This window comes from Leptinotarsa decemlineata, unplaced genomic scaffold, assembly GCF_025532065.1.
Source record: "Leptinotarsa decemlineata unplaced genomic scaffold, Ldec_3_MD MMD2_P_RNA_scaffold_12, whole genome shotgun sequence".
Taxonomy (NCBI): Eukaryota; Metazoa; Arthropoda; class Insecta; order Coleoptera; family Chrysomelidae; genus Leptinotarsa; species Leptinotarsa decemlineata.
The window spans coordinates 5,366,763-5,394,683 of NW_027412526.1; the positions used below are offsets into that span (position 1 = coordinate 5,366,763).

A 27,921-nucleotide genomic window follows, 5' to 3' on the forward strand; every position below is an offset into this window, starting at 1 on the left:
CCGCCTCGACCAGATATTTTTCTCGAGAGAATTTATCTGGTTGAAGCTGGAATGATTCTGCAACCGTATTAGGAATCACACGTTAAAAGGTAAGACCTCGTTAGTCCTTAGCTCGCACAAGTTGCTCAACTTCTGAGAGTTGTCGTTCGTATGGGGGCGGCAGCTGATCAACGGAAAAACAGATTTTTAAAACAGATTATATCAGAAAATGAAAGTCAGTTGGGCTGAGAAGTTCGTGGGCTAACATGTGAAAGAAATTTTCAAAAATTCTGATTTTATCATTCAATGTAGTTGCCTTCGAGGGCGACTAACGATTATAGCGGTCATACAATTTTTTGATGCCATTTTATAGTAAGATTTGTCTTCAGTCTCAAAATAGGCCTTAATTTCAACGATAATTGCGAATTTTTTTGCAGCTAGCATTATTTCAAGGTCTGAAAATAGAAATGAGTCGCTTGAGGGTCAGATCGGGAGAATACGGTGGATGCGGAAGGAATTCGAAGCCCAATTCATGCAATTTTGCCATCGTTTTCATTGATTTGTAACACGATGCATTGTTTCGATCTAACAGTACTTTTTTCACATCGTATGGGACCGTTTTTACGTGATTCCGTTCTTCAAACGCTCCCTTTTCAAGATAGTCAATGAAGAAAATAGAAATGAAACTTTCTATGCTTTTTACCACTTTTATTTGAAACTCACGTTACTGTAATTTCATCCTTTACGGACATTTTCGAATTTATACAATAAACTACCAATGATTCAGTACATTAGCCCCTGTAGATACTAATTGAGGTACTTGGCTCGATTGAGTACCTGAATTTACAGTTTATAATGCGGATGTGCCAATTTAAAAACCGGTGAGTAAACTAAATCGATTTGATCATTTAACAGGTTGCACCCACAATGTTTATGCTTATGAATTTCCAAGAATTCCAAATAATTGAGTTTGTAACCCTTCCTTGCATAGTGCAAAATTTCCGTATGGTTTAGATTCGGAAACTTGTGGTTACATGCCAAAGAATGGTTTGAAAATGTCGAATCATTTTTTTCTAGTCTGAAGGACCTTTCGTGTTCAGCATACCGTTTTTGGTAATTTCGGCAATATTATCCAACATAATAACTAATACACTCAAGCTCATAAACTCCAGATTTCTCCAACTTGTCCATTTTACCTTTGGCGTTAAGGTAGAAACTAGATAACCTGGCCTGAATGCCACTTCTAGATATCAATATTACAATAATATCTACGTAAATTAGAGGCTATGTTTTCTGATCAACGTCTGGATTGTGTCTGCGTTGAAACCTTCATTCTTGATCTACATGTATAGTTATTCGAATTTCCCTATCGAGAATATCGGCAAACAAAGATAAAGAGAATGCTCTGGCAACATTGAATTGTAGGCTGATAATTTATGACTGTCAAAATGGAAAGCTTGTAATATCTGTTGACATGCCACTTCCCTTTGTTTGCGTTATCCCACAAACTAAAGTCCTGCCCTGTACTGTATGATATAAATATCATACATACTGTTTGAATAGAGCTGTCATAAACTCGCTGACCACACCATGGACACCCCGTGGTGGCACCAGAAGGATACCTATGAAGAAGCTCCCGTTTCCCCTAGCCAGACTCCTGGGAGCAATGAAAGACCCATCGGAGCAGATCCAAGAAATCCTGGAGGAATACCAACTGGAATCAGATAGCGGACAGCTATATCCTGGAAGGAACTGAGATCTCACAACATCCACCCCTGTCCTATCCACCTGAACCTACTCCAAGGGAACCACGGAAAAATCAAATCAAACACGAGGTAACCAAGAACAAATCTGACACCCTCTCCAAACCTATACATAAGCCTATAACAGGGTCCCCCTTAAAACCACATCACAAACCAAAATTGACCCAAAATTGAATATACGTTTTTGACTTGACTTTGAATAATGACTATTCCATTAGATCCCGTTATCGATCGAAAAAAATCACGTCATAGTGGCAAAAATGTCTTTGTCGAATGGAGTCTTTGTTCCATTTTACAGCACAATTCTACGTGACATAACTCCAAAAAGCTTTAATGATCCAACGGAAGTAACACACCTGGATTCGTCAATGAATATTTCAATTAGATCCGGCACATCAATTGAACTGGAACAGCTGGTCGATCATAAAACATCATGACCAAGCAATATACATATACAGAGTAGTCAGATAAAATGGAATCAGGGCAAGTGGCATATAGGACAGGTGAAAAAGTATTGAATACGTTCAAAAATAAAATAATTCAGTATATACTAGTTGTTGCCTGTAGCTTCGCCAGCATAGAATTAGGTTTGTCACGTTAAGTTTCGTGACAGACTCAACTTCAGAACTGAAAAATTAACTTTTTCCCCTTGGGGTGGAAATTTCTGGTTACCTTTTTTGGTGCTTATTTACGCCATACAAAGAACCTACCTGCATATTTCAAGATTCTAATTTATATTTTTACTTCAAGAAAACAGCATATGAAAAAATAATGCCAACCACATTAATCAATAGATAAGGCAAATTGTAAAATTAATTCAAGACACCAAAGGTGTGGTATATCTGTATGTGTAGTTCACCTATATGGTATACATGTATAGTATAAATAGGGTTAGCCTTGCAAGTTTTTCCAGTTTTATCTTCCTCTTCAAGATGATCACTTGGTGCTCGAAACACATGTCGAGGTGTTAGAAAAAACGATTTGGTGTTGGGAAAAAACTCCAGTAATATTATTTAGTCATTGTAAATACCAATCTAATTGGAAATTGCACACGTTCAAAATGAATTGGCACATCTGAAAGTATAATAGGGATGCGTGATATCAATATATTTTCAACTCGGAACCTGCCATTTGAAATGCTGGCTTCGTCAATGTTTTGTGCCGTTGCACAGCCGTGGTGGATTCAAGTTACGAAACAATGATACCTTCAGTTGTAAATCATGCGGTGGTATGCCTGAATCCAATGAGTTCCAAGAGTCTATTGGATAACTCACAGTTTAGGTGGCGTCGCAAACTGTATTAACGCTCAATGGATGAACAATAATAGTTGCCAAATACTGTATAGGCAGTGTGAGAAGTCTTATTGCGTGAAAAAGACACTGAATGAGAAGTGATCCGGTAGATGCCTGGCGAGAATAACTGATACATGATAAACTTACTAAAATGGCTATCAAAAAACAGGGGTTGGTGATAGGAGAGTAAAAATTTAGGGTTGTATGTATTTTTGGTGTAATTATTTTCCAAAAAATAAAAAAAAATGTTCGGTGTGGGAAAAAATTAAATAGAAAGGGGGGTCTTGTGACACATAATTTTGAAGCTCCTGTCAAATACTTCACAAGCACAGAATATGAAGTCCATATCTTGACCTGCTACAAAATGGCGTAACATTCAATAATTTCCTGAAGACAAAAACAATAATATCAAAATTTCTAGAAACATTATTTTTATCTGCCATATGGTAATTCCAACAAACCGATGAAAACCGATGAAAAATGCCAGTTGGAATATTCTCATTTAGTTTTCAGTTTTACTAGAATCTCTAGAATGGTCAGTACTCGTCCATTGAAAAAAAACTGATGTGATTTTTATTTACACAGCGACGCCTAATTTTCACGAAGCCGAAAGGATTTTCATTGAACGTTTTTCGAATCGTTCTATCTGTAAAAAATATATGAGGAAACTTGTATCCAAATTCACAACTACCGGTAGTGTACATAACAAAAAGCTCCCAGGTCATCCGTTCATTCCGGAAGAACAGCAAGTGCAAATAATTGGTGAGATGGTAGTAAATCCTGAACAGTCTACTTATTCCGTCGTGAATATTTGTGAGGTGTCTCCTTCTACTGTGCGTAGACTTTGAAAGAGAAATAGGTATCATCCATACAGAATTAAAATGATTCACCAATTAACTGAAGATGATCGAAGAACAGAAATCTGCAAAATCATGCACCAAAACCATTGCAAGGCATCTATCTCCACAATATTGTTTTAGTGACGAATGTACATTGTTTCAACGGCAATGTTCAAAGACAAAATTGCCGTTATTGAAGTGACACCAACCATCACGTTTTCTGGGAAACACATACCCAATATCTAGAAAAAATTAACGTTCGGGCAGGAATATTGGAAAACCATATTGTAGGACCTCTATTTATTGATTAAAATTCAACAGGGGAACTGTATTTGAATATGCTGTTGACCCTCTCATCACTGAAATCGTCGAAGCGAATCCTAATGAATGCGATATGGATATTGTATTCCAACAAGATGGAGCACCACCACATTACACCAGACAAGTTAGAAACTATTTGGATACTACTTTTCCCGGTCGTTGGATTGGCCGTCCAGGTCCAACAGAATGGCCAGCTCGCTCGCCAGATTTGACACCTTTGGACTTTTTATGGGCTTCTTGAAGCAAAAGGTGTACGAAACTGAACCTGCTTCAATATTTGATATACGGCAGACAATAATAAATATTTGTAGAGATATTGACGTTACTGTGTTCGAAAATGTTTGGCGTGAAATATCGGATAGGCTGTTCATATGTCAAGAAGTTCGAGGCAACCAAGATTATCACGTCATATTATGTAGTTAAATGTCAATGTATTCAGGCAATTATCAAAAGTTCCGCCATTTTGTAGTAGTTGAAGATATTGACATTATATTCTAGAATTGTAAAGCATTTGTCAGGAGCCACTTCAAAATAAAGTATTACTGCATTAATTTCATCATCCTAAATTTGAATTTTTCGAGTTGACCCGTTCAAAAAATAAAAAGGGCGTTCATTAAAAAAAAGCACTGTATATTAGATTTATTTGTACAATTTTGACTGCCTCAGCGCTTTGCAAACATTATTTATGATGTTTAATAGTCTTCCTTCTACATCATATTGAAACGCGAACCATTGCAATTTTTTATCGCGAACTCTCCTACTATAATGTAGTCAAAAGTTCCACATTCGATTTTATTTTACCATATCCATATAGTTACACAAGTACAGTCGTCAGGATCGTACCGATAGTGTCGCTTTCTACGATTAGTTGTGATAAGTGAGGGCGTACGTCATGGACGAAAAAGAGAACCAAGGAATAGAATCCTGGATCAGAGAATCAATGGATCCAGAAAAATTATCCAACATGAAGATCGAAATTATGGAAACGGATAAAAAAACTGAAGGACTCGCATCCATTCTGGTGTTTGCCAAAGTTACTGGAACTGACAATTACAATAATCATAAGGAAATTGACTTGTTGATAAAAGTGGGTAGAAGAAGCAACGAGGAACTCATGAGACAGGTTTATCGAAGGGAATTGGTTTTCTATGAAAGGGTTATTCCTATGTTTCGCAAGTTTTACTCGGCTAAAGATATGAAAAACACTTTTGATGCCATTCCCAAGTGCTACAAGACTTTTATATCTGGCGATATTGAAGCTGTAGTTCTGGAAAATATGAGAAGCAGAGAATTCACAGTGCTCGATTTACAGAGCCCAATGAATTTGAATCATGTCCGGCTCGTTTTGGAAAACTACGCGAAATTTCACGCGATGTCCTTCGTATTGCAGGACCAAGGCAGCCAGGAATTCAATAAATTGACAGCTGACCAGGTCTCGCTGATGAAACAAATGGTGCTGACCATGGGAATATACAGAAATGAAGACAGGGGTCTGAGGAATTTGAAGAAAACTGGGAGGGAAGATTTGGTAGCTGCATATGAGAAAGTGATCAATCGGAGCAAAGAAACAATTATGTTGGATATTTTCAATGATGTTCCGAAAGAAGCTGTGATAACACATGGTGACTGTCACATTGGTAACTTCCTGTTCAAATATGAGGTATGATATAAGTTTTATTTGAATAACTCTTTATTTGAATCCCGAAAAAGTCACTGTTTGGTGTGGATTTTGGGCTGGCTGCGTTATCGATCCATATTTCTTTGAGAACGACGTTTGCCAGGCTATCAATGTCACTATAGGTCGATGATAACCAACGACATGGGGTTGCAACAGGACGGCGCCACGTACCACATTGGATATTCTATACCAGCGATTTTGGGGCATCATCTCACGTGGAGGTGATGTGACCTGGCCACCAAGATCGCGCGATTTGACTCCGTTGGAATTTTTCTTGTGGGGTTTTCTCAAGTTACAGGTGTATGCGAATACGCCACAAACTATAGCGGTCCTCAAGGTCAATATAACCCATTCCATCGATTGGTCAAATTTATCGCCGGAGTTATGAAACATTAGAGGTTTTGAATGCGCTTCATCCAGAAAAACCGTGGCAGTCATTTGAACGATGTAATATTCCACACATAATGGCATCAATAGGTTTTTCGAATGAATAAAAAAAAATTATGATATCTCCACACACTTTGTTTCACAAGAGTTAGTGACTGATTTTGAAGTTCCACAAGATAGTGTGTTAGGACCTTTACTATTTCTAATTTATATAAACGATGTCAATTACGTAGATCGTGATCATGTGATTAACTCATTTGCAGATGATACATTAATATATACCTACGATAAAACCTTGCAAGTCGCTATTGAAAAGATGGATAATTCATTGAAAAATATTGAGTTGTAATTAAGAATGGATAAACTGAAACTTAATATCACTAAAACTAAGGCGATGATCATTACGAAAAAGTATAAACAAAATAAAATAATTGGAAGAAACAGAGTCAAAATTGAAATTAACGAAACTGATGTAGAAATAGTGAGTAAAATTAAGTATCTAGAGTTCATTGTAGGTGACACAATTTCATTGAATGATCATGCTGACTATGTATTAGGTAAATTATCAAAGAAACTGTATATTTTTTCTAGAGTGGCATTTGTATTATCAATATATGCCAAAATAACGTGCTATAACTGCATAAAAAAACCTCATCATGATTTTTGCGGGACTCTTGAATCAGAACAAATAAAATCAATTACAAAAATCACAAAATCGTGGAATGCGAATAATATTACTCTGCAATAGAATGACACCTATACATAATATGCTCTGTAGTTTAAGGTGGCTTAATGTCTCTCAACGACTGAACTATCAAACTATGATATTCATATTTGAAATACATACATACTTAGTGAACCTTTTAATCACAAATAGTGAAGTACATCATCATGATACTAGATCGAACACCAATTTTTTACATCCCAAGAACAAATTCACGAAGCAGTATGAACTCGTTATTTTTCAAAAGTCTAGACAGTTTTGATAAACTGCCGAATAAAATAAAAAATTCTTCTTCTCTCCGTCTATTCAAGAGGAACTTGGTAACATTCATATCGAAAAACTGAATTAAAGCTAATTTATATTTAAAATATGATAATAAATAATTGATTGAATATATAAGTAAAAGTGCAAACGTATTCTATATAGAATATGTGCGATATAGTTTTTTTTCTTTTTTGTGATTTTCTTTTATTTGGTTATGAAAGACTAATTTATTTTGATTCTCATGTATTACATTTATATATTATGTTTAGATGAAGTAAATAAATTATGTTCATATTAGGCTTGCCTATCTGAAAATGAAGTTCTTCTACTTTTTGTTAGTTAACAAATATTTATTGATTGTACAAGAATTTTCATTGAATGTTATCCTGTTATTTACACTTCCAAAAATAAATGAATCTGTTCAGTGAATCTATGAATCTAAATGTTAGAGTTGTGGATGAGTCTCGAAATGAAGTGTCGATTTTGTATTTGATGTCATTCTCAACCCATTCAATATTTTCTTCGAATTGAGCACGACAAAAACGAAAAAGGAAACAGCTTTAGGAAAAAAAGTTTTTGACCTACTGCTCCATCTTCATACGAAAAAGGGAAATTTTCCAAAGAAAGAAGGCAATTAATTCCAAAATGATCATTTCACAAATTGTACTCCAGTTCCTTGTCTGAAACTCACTTATTTGCATGATCTACACATCTTTGTGAATTGTTTTTATGAAATTAATTGAATCTTCCTTTCTTTGGAAGATGGAGAAAAAGAAACCCAAAACCTCACTTTTCAAAAGGATGAATAGACTTCAGATAAAATGTACTAGGTTCTTACTAGCTAAGTAATGTGCATCGATATACATGGTGTTTCAAATTCGATCCTCACCATTGGGATCTCGGAAACTATGAGAGATACGAAGATGGTTAAATTGGGGTCAAGTTGTGCATTTACCTGACTAACAATATGACGTTGAGAAAGTTCTAAAATTTCGAGTATATACGGAGCTATCCGGATGAAACAAAATTTAGGAAAATAGTTTTTATTTTTTTCTGGGTTCATTTCTCGATGGATTCGAAAATGAAATGCACTTCTATGTTGCCAATTTTTCCCTGCTACATAATGGTGTTTTCAGATTTGTTATCCGACGTTTCGTCTTTCGGCCACCATCATCAACTTTGTTTTTTCTCATGGGCGCTACATTGAATTCTTTCTGTTTTAAATAGACTTTTACTTCTTCAATGATGTATCATAAGTTATCATTCTTTTTCTAAGAATTCGAATTATTGAAAAAATAAATTTTTATCACTTCGTGTTTCTAAATTTGACTTTCAATTTGTTACACTCAATGATATTTTGTAATTGTACAAGTCATTACATTTTTGGCGAAAAATAGCTTTCATGAATGAAGAAAAAAGAGATATGATACAAATTTATTACAAAGACGAACAACCACATCAAACTATGTTCAAGTTATTGGATCAAAATCTCACCGAGTTTGGTTCGTTTGAAAAGCCAATGAAATAATATGAAGAAATAAGGCATTGTATCCTTTTTAATGAAAATAGAACTTTGAACAAATAACAATGATTATCTAAAATTTAAGACAAAAGTTGTTCTTTATGATAACACAACTGTGCCTTCTTCGTATATTATTCACTGCACGGTTAATTTTCCTCCACCCCAATCTTCCGAACTCTCTAAGAATGCTATGTTGAAGATCCTCAATATTTTGATATTCCCTCTGACCATCAACTCTATTTTTCAGCGTACCCCATAAGGATATATCTATAACACTTAAGTCTGGAGACCTTGCTGGCCACCTCACCGGCCCATTATTCCCTACTCATTTATCACCAAACCTTTCAGTCAAGTAATTAGATACTCGTCTGGTAGTATTCGGTGGAGCACCATCATGCTGAAATCAGATGTTGTTATAGTTAACCAAAGGTAGATCATCCAAATAGTCTTCGAAAATTGACATTGAGAACCGGTGATAGGTTCCTCCATTCAGAATTCCGTCAAATAAATAAGGACCCAAAATTCTATCATTGTAAATTCTTGCCCACATCTTAATCACTTGCCGCACTTGAGGTCGAATTTTTCGGAACTGCTTGAGGTTGTTTTTACTCCAAATGTGATCGTTATTTTGGTTCAATATCCCACAGTTCGTAAAAGTGCTTTCATCTGTCCAAATTACATTGAAAATCAGGCCTTCTCAATAGCCAATTACAAGATTCTAATCGTCTTTCGGGATCACCTGGATGACATTTTTGAGATATGTGATATGTTTTGTAACATTTCAAACTGCTTTTTTTGACATGTCTCCCAGCACTTGTATGACAAATATTCATTTCGGAGGGAATTTAACGTGTAGATTTCCCCTGGTTCATGTTTATCTGCAAATTGTTGATTTCCTTTGAAAAGAAGACAATGTCTAACTTACCTCATACATACCTCTTTTATCAAATTTTCATTAGTCTCCGTATTTTCTCCTCGGCTTTTCGAATGAATCAAACTCGGTGAGATTTTTATAACAATAACAATGTGGTTGTGGTATTTCGGGATACAAGTTTAAATACATTTCCGATGTTCACACATGTCTGAACCGCATATTTCAAGAGTTGAGTTCTTGAAGAGCCGTTGAAATCGCCATAACTTACCACAAAATCATCTATAATATCCTTAATTTTTTTTTTATATAAGCGCACTCCAATAGTGAAAGAACGAAATCGGCTCCACACTTAGTTATGTGATTTAATGAATGAAAGTAGTCAGAGTGTGGTTGATTTTTACTGTGTCCTCAGATTAAAAAAAAAACAAAAACAAACATTATAGTCATTTATTCACTTGTTTTCCAGGATAACGACCCAAAAAACCCCGTGGACGTAGTTATCATCGACTGGCAAACATATGACCTGCATTCCCCCGTTCTGGATTTGTCATATTTTTTATACGGGGCTCTCTCCAGTGAAGACATGCCTCAAATCGGAGAGCTGATCAAATTTTACTATGGACACCTGTCGCGATTTCTACAAGACTCGGGATCAGACGTGGAAAGACTGTTTCCTTACAATACCTTTGTAGAACATTGGGAGAAATACTCCATTTACGGATTCATTATAATGACTTCTTGCCTAGAACTATACTATGTAGATCGAGAGGACACTTCATTCGATGATCTCAAGGAAAATGGTGACTTTAAAGGAATTCTGGAAGCTGTTAATTTGGATGATGAAACTTCATATTTAGAGCGCTTGGTAGCAGTTGTCCAGCATCATTGCAATTTCAAACTGGTTCCTAATTCTTGAGTACTTGAAGTGATTTGAGTTTTCAATAACGATCCTGAATTCCCAATCATTCATTGTTTATCAATCTTTTTTACCTTTCTTATCAGTTAGTGTGCTATGCTTGAAGACAGACAGTAAACAAATCTGAAGAAAAGTAGATCGCCAAAGAGATTTCTATTACACCAGCCAATGAGAGCGTAGCAATTTGTCACATGACCAGTTTGTTCGGTTGGTTACGCTATCGGCTAACCTAACCTAACTGCGTTATCACCTAACCTAACCTAACCTAACCTAACCTAATCGCGTTATCACCGATCGCGTAACCAACCGAACAAACTGGTCATGTGACAAATTGCTACGCTCCCATTGACTGGTGTGATAAAAATCTCTTTGATTCGAGAGTACAAATATCAAACAAAAATTTCAATCCGTTCAAAATAATCATCTCATGTTCACTTTGTGCTCGAATTACAAAATTGATGAAGGATGTCAAAAAGGATGATAAAGAAGAGCTAGATACGTACTGAGAAACATTTCCAAATGAAAATCCAACCATTCAGATTCATACAGTAGAATTTGGCAAATGTTTGCCGTGAAATAACTATTTTCATGGCTGTTGAAAATTTAAATAGAGATTAATATTTTTTTTAAATCACCAACATTTTGTACACAATGTGTTTGAATTTCTAATGCTCAATTTTTTTCGAAACTTGTTTCATTAAGAACTTCACTAATTCGGACTTCCATTGTCTACTATATTAAATGATTTGAAATCCCTGAAACAACTGAAAAAGAAGAATTAAAAATGAGATAGCTGAAAATAATAATTATATCAACCAAAATGAACCTGAAATGAAATAATAGTGAAATAAAATACGAGTAAAAATAGAACAATTGAATAAATAAAAATGAAGAAATGAAAAAAGAAAGAAAATAAAAATAAAAGTGAAGAGATTTTAAGTCACGTTAGTTCACGACGTTTCGATTGTTAGTACCTACAATCGTCTTCGGGTGATGACTGACTTATATAGTAGACAACAACGGGACTGACTTATATAGTAGACAATGGAAGTCCGAACTAGTGAAATTCATCATGAAACATTGTCATGCACCTTCAAACAAATTGTTTGATTAAATTGAGGATTCCAGACAAGTGTGATTTATGAAATCCACTTTCTAGAAGTAACCGATTTTTCTCCTCCACAAATTGATGTAGCTGAATGAAGATGTCCCTAGTTATATCTGAACCTTGTCTCATCACCACGGCTATATCATCAAGGTGTTTTTTTCAATATGAAAAATATAGTTGTGAAGATAACCTTGAATTCCACTCGGTAAATGTTAACGACTGTAGATTACACACGAAACATAAAAATATGTTGATAAAAAATGCATAGAGAATAAACAAAATGAATGAGCTGTGAAGCATGGTATACACAATAAATCAAAATTTCAACAGCATTTACATAATAATCGGTACATGAGTACATATAAAAAAGTTTACGATTCCATTCACGAATTCAATTAGTCTGAAACCTTCTTGAATAACTTTAGACAACAATAATTTTATTATTCACTACGATTTCATCTACAATTATTCTATTTATACCCATAACCAGATTTGAAATTTCTGCCGATAATATTTTTTTGTCTGAAAACCTAATATAGAATGAAGAAAGTAACTTTTGTCTCATTTCTACTGAATTCATTATTCGCTACAACCAATTTCGATTTATTAGATCATCTTCAAGATGGTGAAGTAATAAACTTATTAGAAATTAGACAAAAGTTATTTTATTCATTCTATATTCAATATGAATTTCCACAAAATAAGTAAGTCAGCAATCGAACGAATTTTATTGTTTGGCAAAAAGATCACAATAACTGATTCCTGATAGATTTGTGTGCATAATTTTCCACAGTGATTATTAGAAAAATACTGAAACAACTCCACATCAATTAAGCATTCCGTTGCACCTGAAACCGACACACACAGCGGCTTCAACTTGTCTTACAAAAAAAGGTTCCTTCATTGTTGTGGAATTGGCTGCGTTGGTAGTGCGCCCGACTCACGATCGGAAGGCCGTGGGTTCGATTCCCGCCTCGTCCAGATATTTTTCTCGAGAGAATTTATCTGGTTGAAGCTGGAATGATTCTGCAACCGTATTAGGAATCACACGTTGAAAGGTGAGACCTCGTTAGTCTTTAGCTCGCACAAGTTTCTCAACTTATGAGAGTTGTCGTTCGTATGAGGACGACATCGGATTAACGAAAAAACATATTTCAAACACATTTTAAACAGATTTAGGAAGACTTTCCACTTCAAACATATACCCAGGAAGGACACGATCAATTATCTACTCAACTATAACCAGTTGTGTTATATCGAAGAAGATGGTGAAACCTGGAAACACTCTCAATTATTTGGAATGCTCCAATATCTTAAGCGACCATAATTATGGTTTTTGAAGGCAAATATCATACAGTGTGTGAAAGCCAAATGGATTGAATTCATTATTTCGGTTACGATACACATTCTAACCTAATTCCGAAACACGTCGAATTTTAATTATGATGTAACATACTTCAACGGAAAAATGCTACCCCTACCTTCAACCCCCGTCGAATGACAGGTACAACCCCCAAGTTTTTGATTGGGATGTATAAGGTTGTGATATATCGTTTGAAAGGTATTTTCATTCTCTATTCAAAGATGTTATCGCTTTGCAGGTTGATTGCAACAATTAAGATGAAATTATTTGAAATCATTTAATAACGGAAATTCAATAAAATACGCTCAAAACTTATTGGAATATACTCAAAACTAGTTTCATATTGATCCCTGCACATCGCCTTGAGTGAGTTCATGTTGAGTTATTGATGATGATGAAATAAACAAAATCCATAGCAATGCTCTTTTCTGATGGTGTCCTTTGAAAACCTGTAAATGATTTCCGTGGCAAAGTTACTCCAAAACGCCTTGTCAACTTGTTTTGTATGTTGCAACATTAGTTGTCAGTATTTTAATTCAAGTTTAAAGTTCGTTAACTTCAAGTCTGGCAAATGGTTAGACTAGAGGAAATGCATAAAATAACAGTTTCACAAATGATTGGTTACGGAGATGATACCCGAGCAGAAAGTGGTTCGCCTATTTCATGAGAAATTTCCTAATTTATCGCCCATGTCCCAAGGAACAATAAGCAAAATAGAGAAGCAGTTCCGCAAGCTTGATCATGTGGGTCAGATAAAAAAAGCAGCTGCCAATGCAATGAGTGATGAAGTCAAATTAGATGTGATGCTTGAGTTTGAGGACAACCCACATACATCGAGTAGACAGGCATCTTTTGTGGAATTGGCCGCGGTGGTAGTGCGCCCAACTCACGATCGGAAGACCGTGGGTTCGATTCCTGCCTCGACCAGATATTTTTCTCAAGAGAATTCATCTGGTTGAAGCTGGGATGATCCTGCAACCGTGTTAGAAATCACACGTCAGAAGGTAAGACCTCGTTAGTCCTTAGCTCGCACAAGTTTCTCAACTTCTGAGAGTTGTCGTTCGTATGGCGACAGCTGATAAACAGAAAAACAGATTTTGAACAGATCCACTACATTCACTGTTAGCCATACATCGATATTGAAAGAAAATGAAATGCATCCCTATAATATGATACCTACTCAGGAGCTCATGGATGACGATTTTGAGAGAACTTATTTTTGTGAGCAAATGATGGACATGTAAGTACTGAGAACAGCAAGAACAACATAAGTTAGATTTCAAGATCATTACCGGTGATATCAACATAAACATAAAGGAAATACATATATGAAGTCCATTCATAATATGAGGTGAACTCCCAAAAAATATTAATTAATCCATCAATTTCTCTTTGGTCCCCCTCAAAGCTATCCCCCTCAAATACAATACACCTGTGTCAGGGTTTTTTTCAATCCTCGAAGTAGTTCTGATATACACTCTAATTTGTCGCGAGCTCTATCAGCGATTCGTTTTTTATCTCCTCAATCATCGCAAAACGCCGCCTTTCCGTAAGTCTGTTCAATCTTGGAAACAGAAAAAAGTCGCAGGGGGCAAAATCTGGTGAATACGGTGACTGGAGCATGATTATGGGGATATTTTTGGCCAAACCAAAAAGTTACGAATGAGCGATGACGAGTAAGCACGTCCATTATCGTGATACAAAAGCCATGAATTGTTTTTTCATAATACCGGACGAGTGCTTCACGTAAGCGGCGCATAACTTCAAGATAATACTTCTTATTAACCGTATGACCATGTGGCAAGAACTCCTGGTGCACTACGCCTCTGTAATCGAAGAAAACTTTGAGCGAAACCTTGACTTTTGATCAAATTTGGCGAGCTTATTTGGGGTTGGCTCTGCTGGGCTCTTACATTGGGATAACTGGACTTTGATTTCGATGTCATGAACATATTCGCCTGATTTTCATTAACACGCTTTCAGTAGCTTCACCTGTATGTATGAATGTATATATGTTTGTTCGTGTGTAACTCTCAAGCTGAGGATATGTACTTGACAGAATTATTGACATTACTGATTGATCTATTCTTGTGAAATTTTCAGGTTGATCCGTTAAATAGTTTGTCAGAAACGGCTAATTAACACTCATCATGAAAAGCCCTCTATAGGTGACCATATCAGGGAGCCATATTCCAGACGAGATCGGACATATGCATTAAAAAGTGTTATAAAACATTATTGGTTTTGAAAGTCTATACGTTCTGAAGATAAAGCCAAGCATTTTTTGCAGAAGATGTGATTTGATTGATTTGTGACGAGAAGCTAAATTTCTCATCTAATATAATGCCCAGATCTCAAGTTTCAGTGCTTTGTTCTAAAGTGATATCATTTATTGCATAGTCAAACTGTATATTGTTGTGTTCGAGGGTGTTTTAATAAATTTACATTTTTGAATATTCAGTGGAAGCTTGTTTAGTATGCACCATTCACGTATGGAATTAACTTCCTTTTGCAGAATAAGACAGTTGATTCAATTGGTCTGAAAATCTTCAAGTCATCGGCAAAGAGTAATATATTACTAGCTATATTTGAGATTAAAAAAAATACAAGAAGAGCTAGTTATGAATACATATAGATCATCGTTGACATCATTCAACAATTCTTCGGCGATGCTCATGAGACGATTGTTTTTCGAATAAAAACTCAGCAATTTTGGAACGAACTTCACTGCCACATACTTCGTGCCCAAAATTTTCGATAAAGATTACATGGCATGAGCCAACAGATATGGTGATATCCTCAGCAACTTCTCTTATAGTGAATCGATGATTCTCCATAACAATTTTCTTCATTTTCTCAACATTTTCATCTATTCTTGATGTGTTAGGGTGTCCAGGGAAAACGTCGTCATTCACATCTTCTCGACCTTTTGTGAAAAGCTTGAACCACTTGTGAAAATTTTTCTGACTCAGAGTACAGTCACCGTATGCCACTGTCATCATTTAAAGTGTTTTTGAGCAATTGATTCCGTTTTTAACACATTTATTGAATTTTTTTCGATAGCTGAAAATCGCTAAACACACAAAACAGTTCTAACTTTTATGCCTCTCACCAACAAACTGAACATGTTAAACAGCTGAAACTGTGACCATATGTTCGAGACGAGAGTACCAACATAAAAAAATCGCTTATCGAATGTATGTATTCATTTTTTGAACAGTCCACATGCTTCTACTACTACCTGAAGAGAATCCTGAACAATACTGAAGTGTTCCTGCTTCGTATACAGTGTCAAAGCGACCATAGGAACGGGCAAATCCATCTTGATCATCAGATCCGATTCTCTTATCAAAAGGGGTATGGTATGGTGTATGTTGACTTTGAGTTTTTGCTGCTCAGGGCAAACAGCAATCAAATTTCTCAACAGACAATTGTCCACATCGTGTACCTGTAAACAGAAAGTTTTCAAAGTGGAGAACAGATATTTTCCATAATTAAGTAATTGAACCAATATGAGTATGAGAACAGCAGAAAATATCGTATTCTAAAAACACTTCATTGTGTGATTTTCACTAGATAGTTTTACAAAAACGCAACACGTGTTTCGCCATACAATGGCTTCCTCGGACGTGTCTTAATAACCAATTCTACACATCAAAAATATATAACATTTAATGTGCCCGAGGAAGCCATTGTATGGCGAAACACGTATTGCGTTTTTGTATAACTATCAAGTGAAAATCACACAATGAAGTGTTTTTAGAATACGTTAGTTATGGATTTTCATCAAGTATTGGCCGATTCCATAATATAGCAGAAAATATATTAAGTTACTGCCCAGTTGCTCTTTTGAATATTTGATGCCGTCTGTCTGTCCATTAATGTCGTCTCCTCGAGGTGATATATTATTTTTTACTCAAATTATTAGACCAATGATAATATAATAACAATTCATTGTAAAACCCTCTACTCCTGTCGTGGCACCCTTGAACCTAGTTATTTTCACTCCAGTTCGAAATCACCTCTAGATCACCATTAAGATATGCAACTTACTGCTGCCGGTGAAGATGTGCTTTTGCGGGCAATGTCCCGGGATCCAAATGGAATGACGAGATAAGATTGCTGTCGTCAGCAAAGAAATATATTGAATTCTTGGTGTTTTACAATAAGTCGTTGATGTACAAATAAAAGAGGTATGGAGACGATATGGATCCTTGAGGAACACCAGCGTTGACGGTGGAAGTATTAGAGAGATATGCATCGACGACCACTTGCAGGGAACATTCTTTCGGAAAGCTGGAGAGCCATACACAAGCCATAGCATTGAAGTTTGGCCAGTAAACACTCATGTCACACACGGTCGCAGAAAATAGTCTATTGAAAACCCTTTTCCCACAACAAAACAAAATTACTGTCTCTCAACGGGTAATTCGCTGATCAATTTGATGACTATAACTGAATATATTCAGTTGATTCTCAAAATCCTTACATGTTGATTCATCCATAAAGCAACCATATCGGTTTCGAAGGTTTTCAGCATCGTTTCAGCTGCTTTGTGTCTTTTGGAAAGTTCTACACTGGCTGGAAGATTCTTCAGAATGTGATGAGTGGTGACATTTGACAACAATTCATCCAGATGAGAAACAAGAGATCTCGCCCATTTGATTCTACCTGAAAAATGAAAATTCCTGGATGTTACAAAAAAGTGTTCAGAAGCGATTGGAAATATCACAATCAACTATGTTGTGCACGTTTATCAGAAGAGGGCTATTCACCAAAATTGGGAGATCTGGTAAAAAAATTCATAATAAAGCACGAATAATGGAAAATGAAAAACTAAAATTGTATTCGAATCGATAATTTATAATTTCACATTGAAACAAAAATCTACGGATCCAACAAACGAATGAGTAGGGATCCAATTGATACTATTGAATAATAACTATCAAAAAAAATTGTCACATCCTCTTTGACTTCATCATAATCTCCATGGTATACCATTATTAATAAAAATTTGGTTTTCAAATAATTCAATCAGACCATACATAATATAAGGGTTCATAGTCATGTGGTTTTTACCAAGAGTGTTTGTCATGTTATTTTCACAAATATTGGCTAGTAAAAGTAATTATCAACCTCACATCCAGTTCCTGATGAAGAGCCAATAAAGATTCGAAAGCTCGAACAAAAAAAAAGAGTTATCTCATTTTACCATCCCATCTTTGACTGCGTACCCAAAAATTATAAAAGATTCTTCTATATACACGGCTGTGCTATCGTCTTCATGTCTCTACTCAAAATGAACGTTTTATCTTCTTGTTTGTTCTTTTATCCGGTTAGAATGCCTTAGTGATCATATAATAAAACAAACAAGAAGACAAGACGTTCGGTTTGATTAGACCCATGCAGAGACAGACAGAAGGAAAGTCTCGTTCGACGGTCGATGTCAAATAAGTGGAAAATTCAATTTTATTGATAAAAACATAACAACTGACCGGCTATTGGGGGAAACATCCTTGGTACTGGAGGATCATCTTTTTGTTTTTTGTACATCTTTATAATCCTTTCGACCTCTTTCTCACAATATTTTAGAATCCTGTCATATTTCTCGTCCATTTTCGCTAGTGGTATTTTTTCGCTAACCTAAAAATAAATCTTGTATAGAACATGAAACCTGCAGAATATGAACACAATTGTGTTCGAAATGTTTTGGGAGACTTAATAACTTTGTGATATCAAACAAAAGCTTACTTTTTACAGATTTTGAAAAACTCCAGTTCGATATTTTTCACAGTAAACAAATTGTTGAGAAAAATCATAATTATTGATTCAAAATTGGAACCTTGTGGCGTTCCTAGTCTAGAGAAATTCGTTTGGAATGAAAGTACATGTTTGAAGAGAAAATATTTTAGATTTCTACTTCTCCATCTTCGTTAAAAAAATGTGGGAATTTTACAGAAAAATTAAGAGAGCAATTGATTTTAAAATGAAAAAATGAACTCTTGTATGTATGTATGTTTGATAGTTGTTGGTTCTCAGATGGATCAGAAACACCTTTCGGTTCTGGTGTAGGTGTTTTCAGTCACAGACCCAGGACAGAAATATCAACCAGCCTAGGAACCTATGCGACTGTATTTCAAGCGGAAATGTACGCCATTGAATTGTGTGCGAAGGAATTGGAAGAATCCAACCTCATACACAAGTCAATGAGAATATTCTGAGGCAGTCAAGCGGCTTTGGAAGCTCTCGGCTCCTACCGAACAACTTCTAAATTGGTAGAAAACTGCCAAAAAAGACTCTCCTCTATAGGAAGACTTAACAGATTGTCTCTGGTCTGGATTCCTGGCCATACTGGCCTGGAAGGCAATGAGGCTGCTGACTCCCTTGCAAAGGAGGGTGCTGCAAGGAGCTCCATCGGACCAGAACCTGTCAATGGCATCGCTTTAGGCTTTGCCAAAGAAAGATTGAACACCTGGATGGCAAGAAGATTTATTAGTCTAGTTCACATGTACTTTTTTTTGTAACATTTTTCAGCCCTGTCCAAAAATTACGACCAAGATGTCATTCGATTCGTATTTTTGCCTAGAAAGTTTGAGGGAAGGTCCGAAAACGCGCCGATAAAAATTACAAAAGGTATAAACAAATCATTGAAAAAAAATGGGGCTTTAGTTTTTTCTTAATGTCTCGGAGATTTTCAAAATTTTGGAAATTTGAAAAAAGATTTGGAAAGATCAATGAATTTGCGTAAAAAAAGTCCCGACTCCCAAAACTGTATCTCGATTATTTATAATTTTTACAGAGCCCTGAAAATAGAGCTAAAAGCGGGTAGTCTGGCTTCCGCGCGCCTTTCGTCACTCTGACATAAAAACAAAAAAAATTATTTAAACATATTAAATGTAAATATTAAGGAATAAAAAAATTGGGATACATCAATAAACAATAATCCGCATTCAAAAAATGTTCATCCCAATTTTAACGTTGATTATAAATTTGTTAATTAATAACTTTTTCTGAATTGAAAGTTAATATAAAAATCTCTATAATTATTAAACTAAAACCCTAGCATTTTTTTCCTTTGGTGAAGTTATCCTTAATAGGCAAAAAAATAGATTACCGTTGCCAAAATGAAAAAATTGTCCTTTTATATTTTTTCATTAACAATTGAAAATTATAATTTTATAAAAAATACATTAGAATTTTTTTTTTCAATTTTTTATTGTTTCAATGTCTCATGGCTGAAAACTAATTATTATTATTTTTTTTTAATTTTTTACAGCTATTGTTAATAAATTTATTATAAACAAATACAATTATTTTTGTTTGCATTATGTTGATGGAAAAAAATCATGATTAGAAAGAAAGGATTTTTTAAAAAATGTCTTTGTTTCTAAAAAATGCGTTTGTTGATTAACAATCGTTTTCTGCAACTAAATATCAAAATTAAGGAACCGTTTTTTTAATCATAAATTCTATTGTTCTTTAAAGTTTTGGAAACATTTTTTTATCATTTTCCATAATTGTTTATTTAAAAAAAATTCGTTACAAACAAATTATTATTTTTTTGTCAATACTTTGTTTTATAATAAAAGTAACTATGTGTTTTTTTTTAATTTATTCTATTTTTTATAAAACTTTTAATATTGTGATATTAAAAAAACACATAGTTACTTTCATTATAAAACAAAGTATTGAAAAAATAAGGAAAAATAATTTGTTTTTAATAAATTTTTTTAAATAAACAATTAAAAAAAGAATTTAAAAAACAAGTTTTTTCAAAACCTCAAAGAACAATAGAATTTATGATTAAATATACAGTTGCAAAAAACGAGTGTTAATTAACAAACACATTTTTGAGCAACAAAGAAATTTTTTTCTAAAAATCACGATTTTTTTCAATTAACATAATGCAAAAAAAAATTTTCGAATTGCCTGTAAACAATGTATTTGTTTATAATAAATTCTTTAACAATAGCTGTAAAAAATTTGAAAAAATGATAATGATTAGTTTTCAACCATGAGACATTGAAACAATGAGAAATTAAAGGAAAAAAAAATTTTGTAATGTATTTTTCATAAAATTATAATTTTCAATTGTTAATGAAAAAATAGAAAATAACAATTTTTTATTTTGGCAACGGTAATCTATTTTTTTTCCTATTAAGGATAACTTCATCAAAGGAAAAAAATGCCAGGGTTTTAGTTTAATAATTATAGGGATTTTTATATTAACTTCCAATTCAGAAAAAGTTATAATTTAGCAAATTTATTTACTTTATTGACTTTATTGACTGCGGATTATTGTTTATTGATGTATCCCAACATCACATGAATTTTTTCATTCCTTAATATTTACATTTAATATGTTTAATTTTTTTTTTTGTTTTTATGTCAGAGTGACGAAAGGCGCGCGGAAGCCAGACTACCCGCTTTCGGCTCTATTTTCAGGGCTCTGTAAAAATTATAAATAATCGAGATACAGTTTCGGGAATCGGGACTTTTTTTATGCAAATTCACTGATCTTTTCAAATTTTTTTTTCAAATTTCCAAAATTTTGAAAATCTCCGAGATATTAAGAAAAAACTAAAGCCCCATTTTTTTTTCAGTCAATTGTTTATAACTTTTGTAATTTTCATTGGCGCGTTTTCGGACCTTTCCTTAAACTTTCCAAGCAAGAACACAAATCGAATGACACCTTGGTCGTAATTTTTGGACAGGGCTGAAAAATGTCACCAAAAAGAACTAAATCGAGTACATGTGAACCAGACTAACAGTCACGGAAAATTGGACGTTTCAGATGCGTTCTATTCATAGAAGCCGTAGCGAATATTTGAACGATATTATATTCCACATATAATAGCATCAATTGGTTTTTCAAACTAATGAAAAAAATCAATGATATCTCACACACACTTTGTTTTATTTGAATTTAAAGATAGAAAGCACTAATTTTTTCCCAAAAATCTTTCCTAAAAATATCCCTTTTGAGATTTGAAATTACATGTATGGTTCAATTTCGAAATGAGTATACCTAAAATTGAAGATTTCGTATTTCTATAATTCTTTCACCAACCTTTTCAAATCTCGTCAGGAATCTTATCCCCTGTGGCGTCTCCCAAACACTGTCAAAGTTTCTTTCTATTGTTTCGGCAATATTATCTCTCAGTTCATCAGTGTGCACCAAGAAGCTTTTGAAATCATTCTCGAATTCATTGTTCCTCTGATCCAAATAATCGTAGGTTTTATTCATGACAATTTGTTTGACTTCGGTGAACTTTTGAATGGCCTCTTCCAAAGCTAGGAAAAACAGATGATCTACTCTAAGTTCCCCTTCAATCTTCAATCTTACCATCACCAAGGAGCAAACCTTCCATTCTCCTCTGAAAGAGCCCACTGTAATCATCAATCAAATCAAACATGGATATGATCTTCATGAGCCGTCTACAGAAAGCGTCGAATTTTCCAAAAACGTAATTCTCCGAAAAGTTGAAAGGTTCCTGTCTTGGTAAAAAGGGCTGACTTTTCACAACAGAATACGTTTTTCGATAAACCTTGTTCAAAATGATACATTGTGTCAGTTTATCCTTGATCAGAGCTCTGTCCTGAGACCAGATGCTCTCCTGGCCTCTACATGTTAAGTAATCTTTGCAGGTTTCTATCATTTGGTTCGTTATCTGAAAAAAATCAATGAACAGTTGAAATTATGACATCAGACTCTGGTGGAGTTTAATTCAAAAATCTTTCATTATGAGTGATGGGATCCCCACATGAAATAGTTTGAAGTGCTATTCATCAAAAAAACCTCAACAAGCCTTACGATAAGTCAACAATGCCTCCATGATATGAAAATGGGGAAAACTATAACGAAACTTCTGTCCATCGACGATTAAAAGACTTCTATCCATCGATAATCAACTCACAAAGATATTACTATTGAGATTCTCTGATAGAGTTAGTCATCATGAGCCATATACCGTAGACTGCGAGGTCAATATTCCATAACATTCAGGAAGAAAGCCAGAATGAATATCTAGTAGTTGTGGAAGCTCTCTAAACGTAACAAATACTCAAAACGAGTCTATCAGAGCCAACTCAGAAGCAGACATCAACAACCGCAGGAAACCTTGCAGGATAATGGAGCAGATTACAAAAAACTTGATACGTCTGAGCCTCTTAGCCTTGAGAGCAGATTGAAGCACAATCTTTCAACGACGGACTGATAGACGTTCAGATGCAGCAATTCCAGAAGGGAGGTCAACGAACCACTATTCATGTTGTTGCATAAAAAAGCAGAATTCTTCAGAGAGAGGTGTTGTATAACTGTAAAAAATGGAGCTCAATTCACAAATAAAGTATTGTGAAAGGTCAAGATAGGTTGTGATACGCCTAAGGTATCCACCAACTTGATAGGAAGAGAAGGATTACTCCTAGATCAGAGAGGAGCAGAAGACAAGACATTGAGTCGAGAACAGATGACAGAAAGAAGGCAAAAGTCGCCAAGACTTGGGAATAGGTCATCAAAAATAAAAAATGGACAAGCGGAATATGTAGGTTCGATGAAGATCAAGTAGATCATTGAAGAAAGAGATAGTTTGACAGTTATTATTGAGTTAAATATCAGGAAGAAATCCGTAGCAAGTTTCCAGGAATATGATAAATCATCTATTTGGTGACCAAGAAGATGAACGACTCTGAATATCTACGCAGAGGAATTGATTTCATAAATTGGTAATGATCTTTTCAGATATTTGCGTCGAAGTTTTGCAGACTGGTTACTGAGGATAGAGAATCTTAAAGAGGGGAGTATGTTACGCCCATGTCGGAGTCAATCAGGTAAGTGAATGAACAGCCACTGGTGAATGTACGGTAAAATAGCATAACGTCACATCGCACCCCGTGGATGTTAAATTATCATATCACATAGCATATCACAACTCTTAGTTATAACAGAAATCTTGTGATAATAGCGACTAATGTATTTTGGTATCTGACCTATTAATGACTCATATTGAACAACTATGAGTTCGTGAGTTAAAATAACTACGATATCTTATGAAGTTAATGCACACATCACACTGTTGAAATAATGCAAGTGAAACAGAAAAGCAAGAGGAGAAGGATTCTTTACTGATGATTAAATAAGTGATTAGAAGTGTGAAAAGTATTCATTAAAGTTACTTCGTGTAATATACTTCAAAGCAAGTGAAACAGAAAAGCAAGAGGAGAAGGATTCTTTACTGATGATTAAATAAGTGAATAGAAGTGTGAAAAGTATTCATTAAAGTTACTTCGTGTAATATACTTCAAAGCACGATGGACGTTGTTCACAGTTGGTGCCCGAGGGAGCAGATGTCTGTCAACCCCAGCAAAAGTGTGATAATCGTCTTCACCAGGAGGAGATAATTGAACGACCTAACGCCACTTTCCCTCAATGATGAGATCATTCCATTTGGAATGGAGGTAAAATATCTTGGCATTGTCCTCGATAAAAAACTCAGCTGGAACGCTTACATGGAAAAAGTTTTACACAAAGCCAGACTGTCCCTATGGACATGTCGAAGGATTTGTGGTAAAACTTGGGGTTGGGTCCCAAACAAATCCATTGGATTCATGTGATGATTGCCAGACCAATGATCGCTTATGGTGCAATTGCCTGGTGGCCGCAGGCTTTACAGAAAACGGCCCAAACGAAGCTGTATGGCTTACAGAGACAGGCTTGTCTGACCATCGGTGGTGCCATAAGTACCACAACGTCAGCGGCCATGGAGATCCTTCTAAATCTACCTCCTCTACACATTTTTATGTGTAGAGGAGGTAGATTTAATAAATTAAATTTAATGCAGAGTGCAACAGACTGTTGGTTAATACTGCCTTCAACTGTCAACTACGAACTGCCTTATGAAGTACTGTTCCCGAGTAGAGAGTACAGGATCCACCGGGAAAAGGGAATAGTAAGAGCAGATAGTTGTTGATTCACAGATGGATCAAAAAATTACCTTCCTGGCCATACTGGCCTGGAAGGCAATGAGGCTGCTGACTCCCCTGCAGAAGAGGATGCTGCAAGCAGCTTCATCAGACCAGAACCTGTCATTGGAATCACTTTAGGCATTGCCAAACAAAGATTGAACACCTGGATGGCAAGAAGATTTATAGACTTCTGGCAGAATCTTTCAGGATTAGCTCTCTCCAAAGCGTTCATTCACCCTTCGAAGCTTGATACCAAACAGTTGTTGGACTACAGTAGGGATGAACTACGATGTCAAACAGGCCTTCTTACACGTCACTGTCATGTGAATCATCATATGCAGAGACTTGGACTGTCTCTGGTGTCCATCGGAAAATGGTGTGTATCGCCTCTGTTTGGGAAATGATGAAACAGCAGAGCATATACTTCGTGCCTGTACCGCTGGGGACCTAATCAGATTTTTAGAGTTCGGCAGAGCCATACTCTCGCCATCCGACCTGAAAGACCACTCATCATACAAACTAATCGGCTTCGTTAAGAAGCTGGGTTTATTTGGTCGAGTGTGAATAGGTTTGAGACACAAATAACCCTTGCGGGTCGAATAGACCCACTTACTTTAGACCTAACCTACTTCGTGAGTATTTTGCTGTCAGTATTTTTTCCTCAAAATATAATAATAATAAATCCAGGTTTACCTTAACCATGAGTGCTGAAGTTCTTTCGGAAGTATTGTAGAACTGTGAAACGCTGTGTATCAACCGAACTGTTTGCAGCAATCCCATGATTGACCTTCTCATTTTGACCTGTGAAATATTCATCTGATTATGAACCCCATATGGGAAACTGATTATTCTTACTGGATCATCGAGATACAAAGAATGACATTTAGTTTCCAGAGACTGGATAAACTTGGCGTTGTCCTTCGCCTCGTTATAACAAAAAGTGATTTTCTTGTCAGTCTCACGCCAGTCTTTCAGAATTTTTGAGTGGGCAAGTTTCAGGCAGAGGATGGTCAACTGCACTTCGTTCGAGTTGACCTGAGTGACTATTTGGGAAAACTGCGCCCCCCTCTTCTTCCAGTATTCTAACTCATCCTGCGGTCCTGTAACATTCAAAACATATACGAGATTTGTTGAAAAAATGTTCAGGTTTCGAAGGCTCCGTTTTTTTAATTTTTTTTTTTTGTTAGTACACTCAAACATACGTTCACAGGTTCAGTATTTCAGTATGTTCAGTGACTCATAGATGACTCTGTGTGTTCTATAACTTTTGTTGTTTTCATATACTTTTGTATCGATGAATCGAGCGCTTATCTTTGTGTGGTTACTGATAACAGGATATGAAAACAATTCTGTACGATAAATTATTTAAATGAATCTCTCAAAATCCTATACGCAAAGCCACGTAAATTCATACGAAACACCATGGGGGCCCCCAATTGCAGCACCGTGCGTTGCCCCCTCATCTTCACGGAGTCCCCCTCTGTCAGAAGTTGATGTACCGTCCTATGTCGACATTTGACAGATGCCCCATTTACCGATCCGTATTGTCAGATGTACCGTCCTACGCCTCCCAATAGATAGTTCAGCTAGTGACTCATAGGTGGCGCCAGGGTGGTGTACTCGCGACGATGCGTCTGGGTCACGTGACAATTTGGAGCGCTCTGATTGGTCGCAGGATCCAAAATTGCCAGAATGAACCTCCATAAGAAATAACACGGTGTTTTGATTTGGAACGGTCCTAGGTAGAGACATAAAAGTTAGGAGAGTTTTGCATGTTCAACGATTTTCTGCTATCGAAAAAAATTGATAAGATAATTTGCATCAAATTTCATGTAAAAATGGATTACAGTGTTCAAAAATACTTGAAACAAGTCAAACAAATTGTGTAGCGAAACGTGGTTTCCACAGTGCCACTCGTTTATATGACCCACAATACCGTTTCGTGTATTTTAGGTATAGCAACAATTTGTGCAAGATAATTTGGAAGTGAGAAAAAATCAATTCGTTGACGAAACTGTTTCCATGCTTTGTGTTTATTAAAGCTCGTAATATCATCCCTCTAGATATTTATTTGCCTGCACTATTTTAGTCTCGTCAAGTCATCTCACTCTGAGAAAAAACCATCTACTAGAATTCTGCCCTGCACTACAAAGATACAGGTTCGATCCACTGCAACCCTGAGATACCACGGATCTATTGCAAGTGGTACAATATCTTCACAAAGAGTAGAGAAGATGTGAATGAGACGCTAGCCCTAGAAGCTTCAGCACACTAACAATTTCCAGTGACGCGTATCCAGGTGACGAATAGGGGAACGGCCAGAGGACTGGAGGACCTGTCCAGGAAGCCTTACGGACGGGGTCGCCAGACTCCTGGTCAGTGGCAGAAATAACTAGGGTGAGGGGAACTAAAACCCCCCAAAAGCCTTTGCAAAACATACCACCATGGACCTGCCTACCCAAGCTGATGTGTAAGGAATTGTGCCGACAGATGAATGGCCGTAGGGTGTTATGCGGTCTCTAACGATCCTCTTGGGGAACTGGGCGAAACCTCATTGTGATCAGCTTACCTCTATTAATGCGGGGCTCTGCTTGAGGTGACCAACTCTTCCCTTGCTACTCGTGGGGACACACATGAATGACACAACACGAAAACAGAAACAATAAAAACAAAATACGATCCCAAAGCTAGACAGAAGTGCTCACCTCAATCTAAGGTGGTGGCTGGGGATGAACAGCCCAATCTCCCGCTTGAAATGAGGCTGGACATAGCAGATCTCCTCCAACGGCAAGGGCACTTCCTGCGGCGGGAGCCGACAGCTCCGCCTTGAATGAAGGCAAAGAACCGGCTGCTCCTGCAGAAATGTTTCCTCACTTGTGCACCTCTACGGAGGGAACCCCAAGAAGATTGAAGAAGCCATGCAACGA

The 27,921-nt window shown here is 35.9% G+C and overlaps 2 protein-coding genes across 2 annotated transcripts in view; one reads left to right on the plus strand and one right to left on the minus strand.

The window, feature by feature from the left end:
• The window catches only part of Dhc1 (dynein axonemal heavy chain 1), a 138,517-nt gene that overhangs the window by 87,399 nt on the left and 23,197 nt on the right, over positions 1 to 27,921 (minus strand). Inside the window, 7 exon segments of the mRNA XM_074172628.1 lie at positions 16,272 to 16,478; positions 17,520 to 17,701; positions 18,526 to 18,673; positions 22,101 to 22,324; positions 22,377 to 22,701; positions 25,688 to 25,795; positions 25,850 to 26,094. Coding sequence (XP_074028729.1) covers positions 16,272 to 16,478; positions 17,520 to 17,701; positions 18,526 to 18,673; positions 22,101 to 22,324; positions 22,377 to 22,701; positions 25,688 to 25,795; positions 25,850 to 26,094 — 1,439 coding nt within the window.
• Positions 4,994 to 10,608, plus strand: LOC111509198 (uncharacterized). The gene is made up of 2 exons (XM_023164893.2): positions 4,994 to 5,854; positions 10,110 to 10,608. The coding sequence occupies exons 1-2, from the start codon at positions 5,087 to 5,089 to the stop codon at positions 10,557 to 10,559; spliced, it is 1,218 nt and encodes a 405-aa protein (XP_023020661.2). The 5' UTR covers positions 4,994 to 5,086; the 3' UTR covers positions 10,560 to 10,608.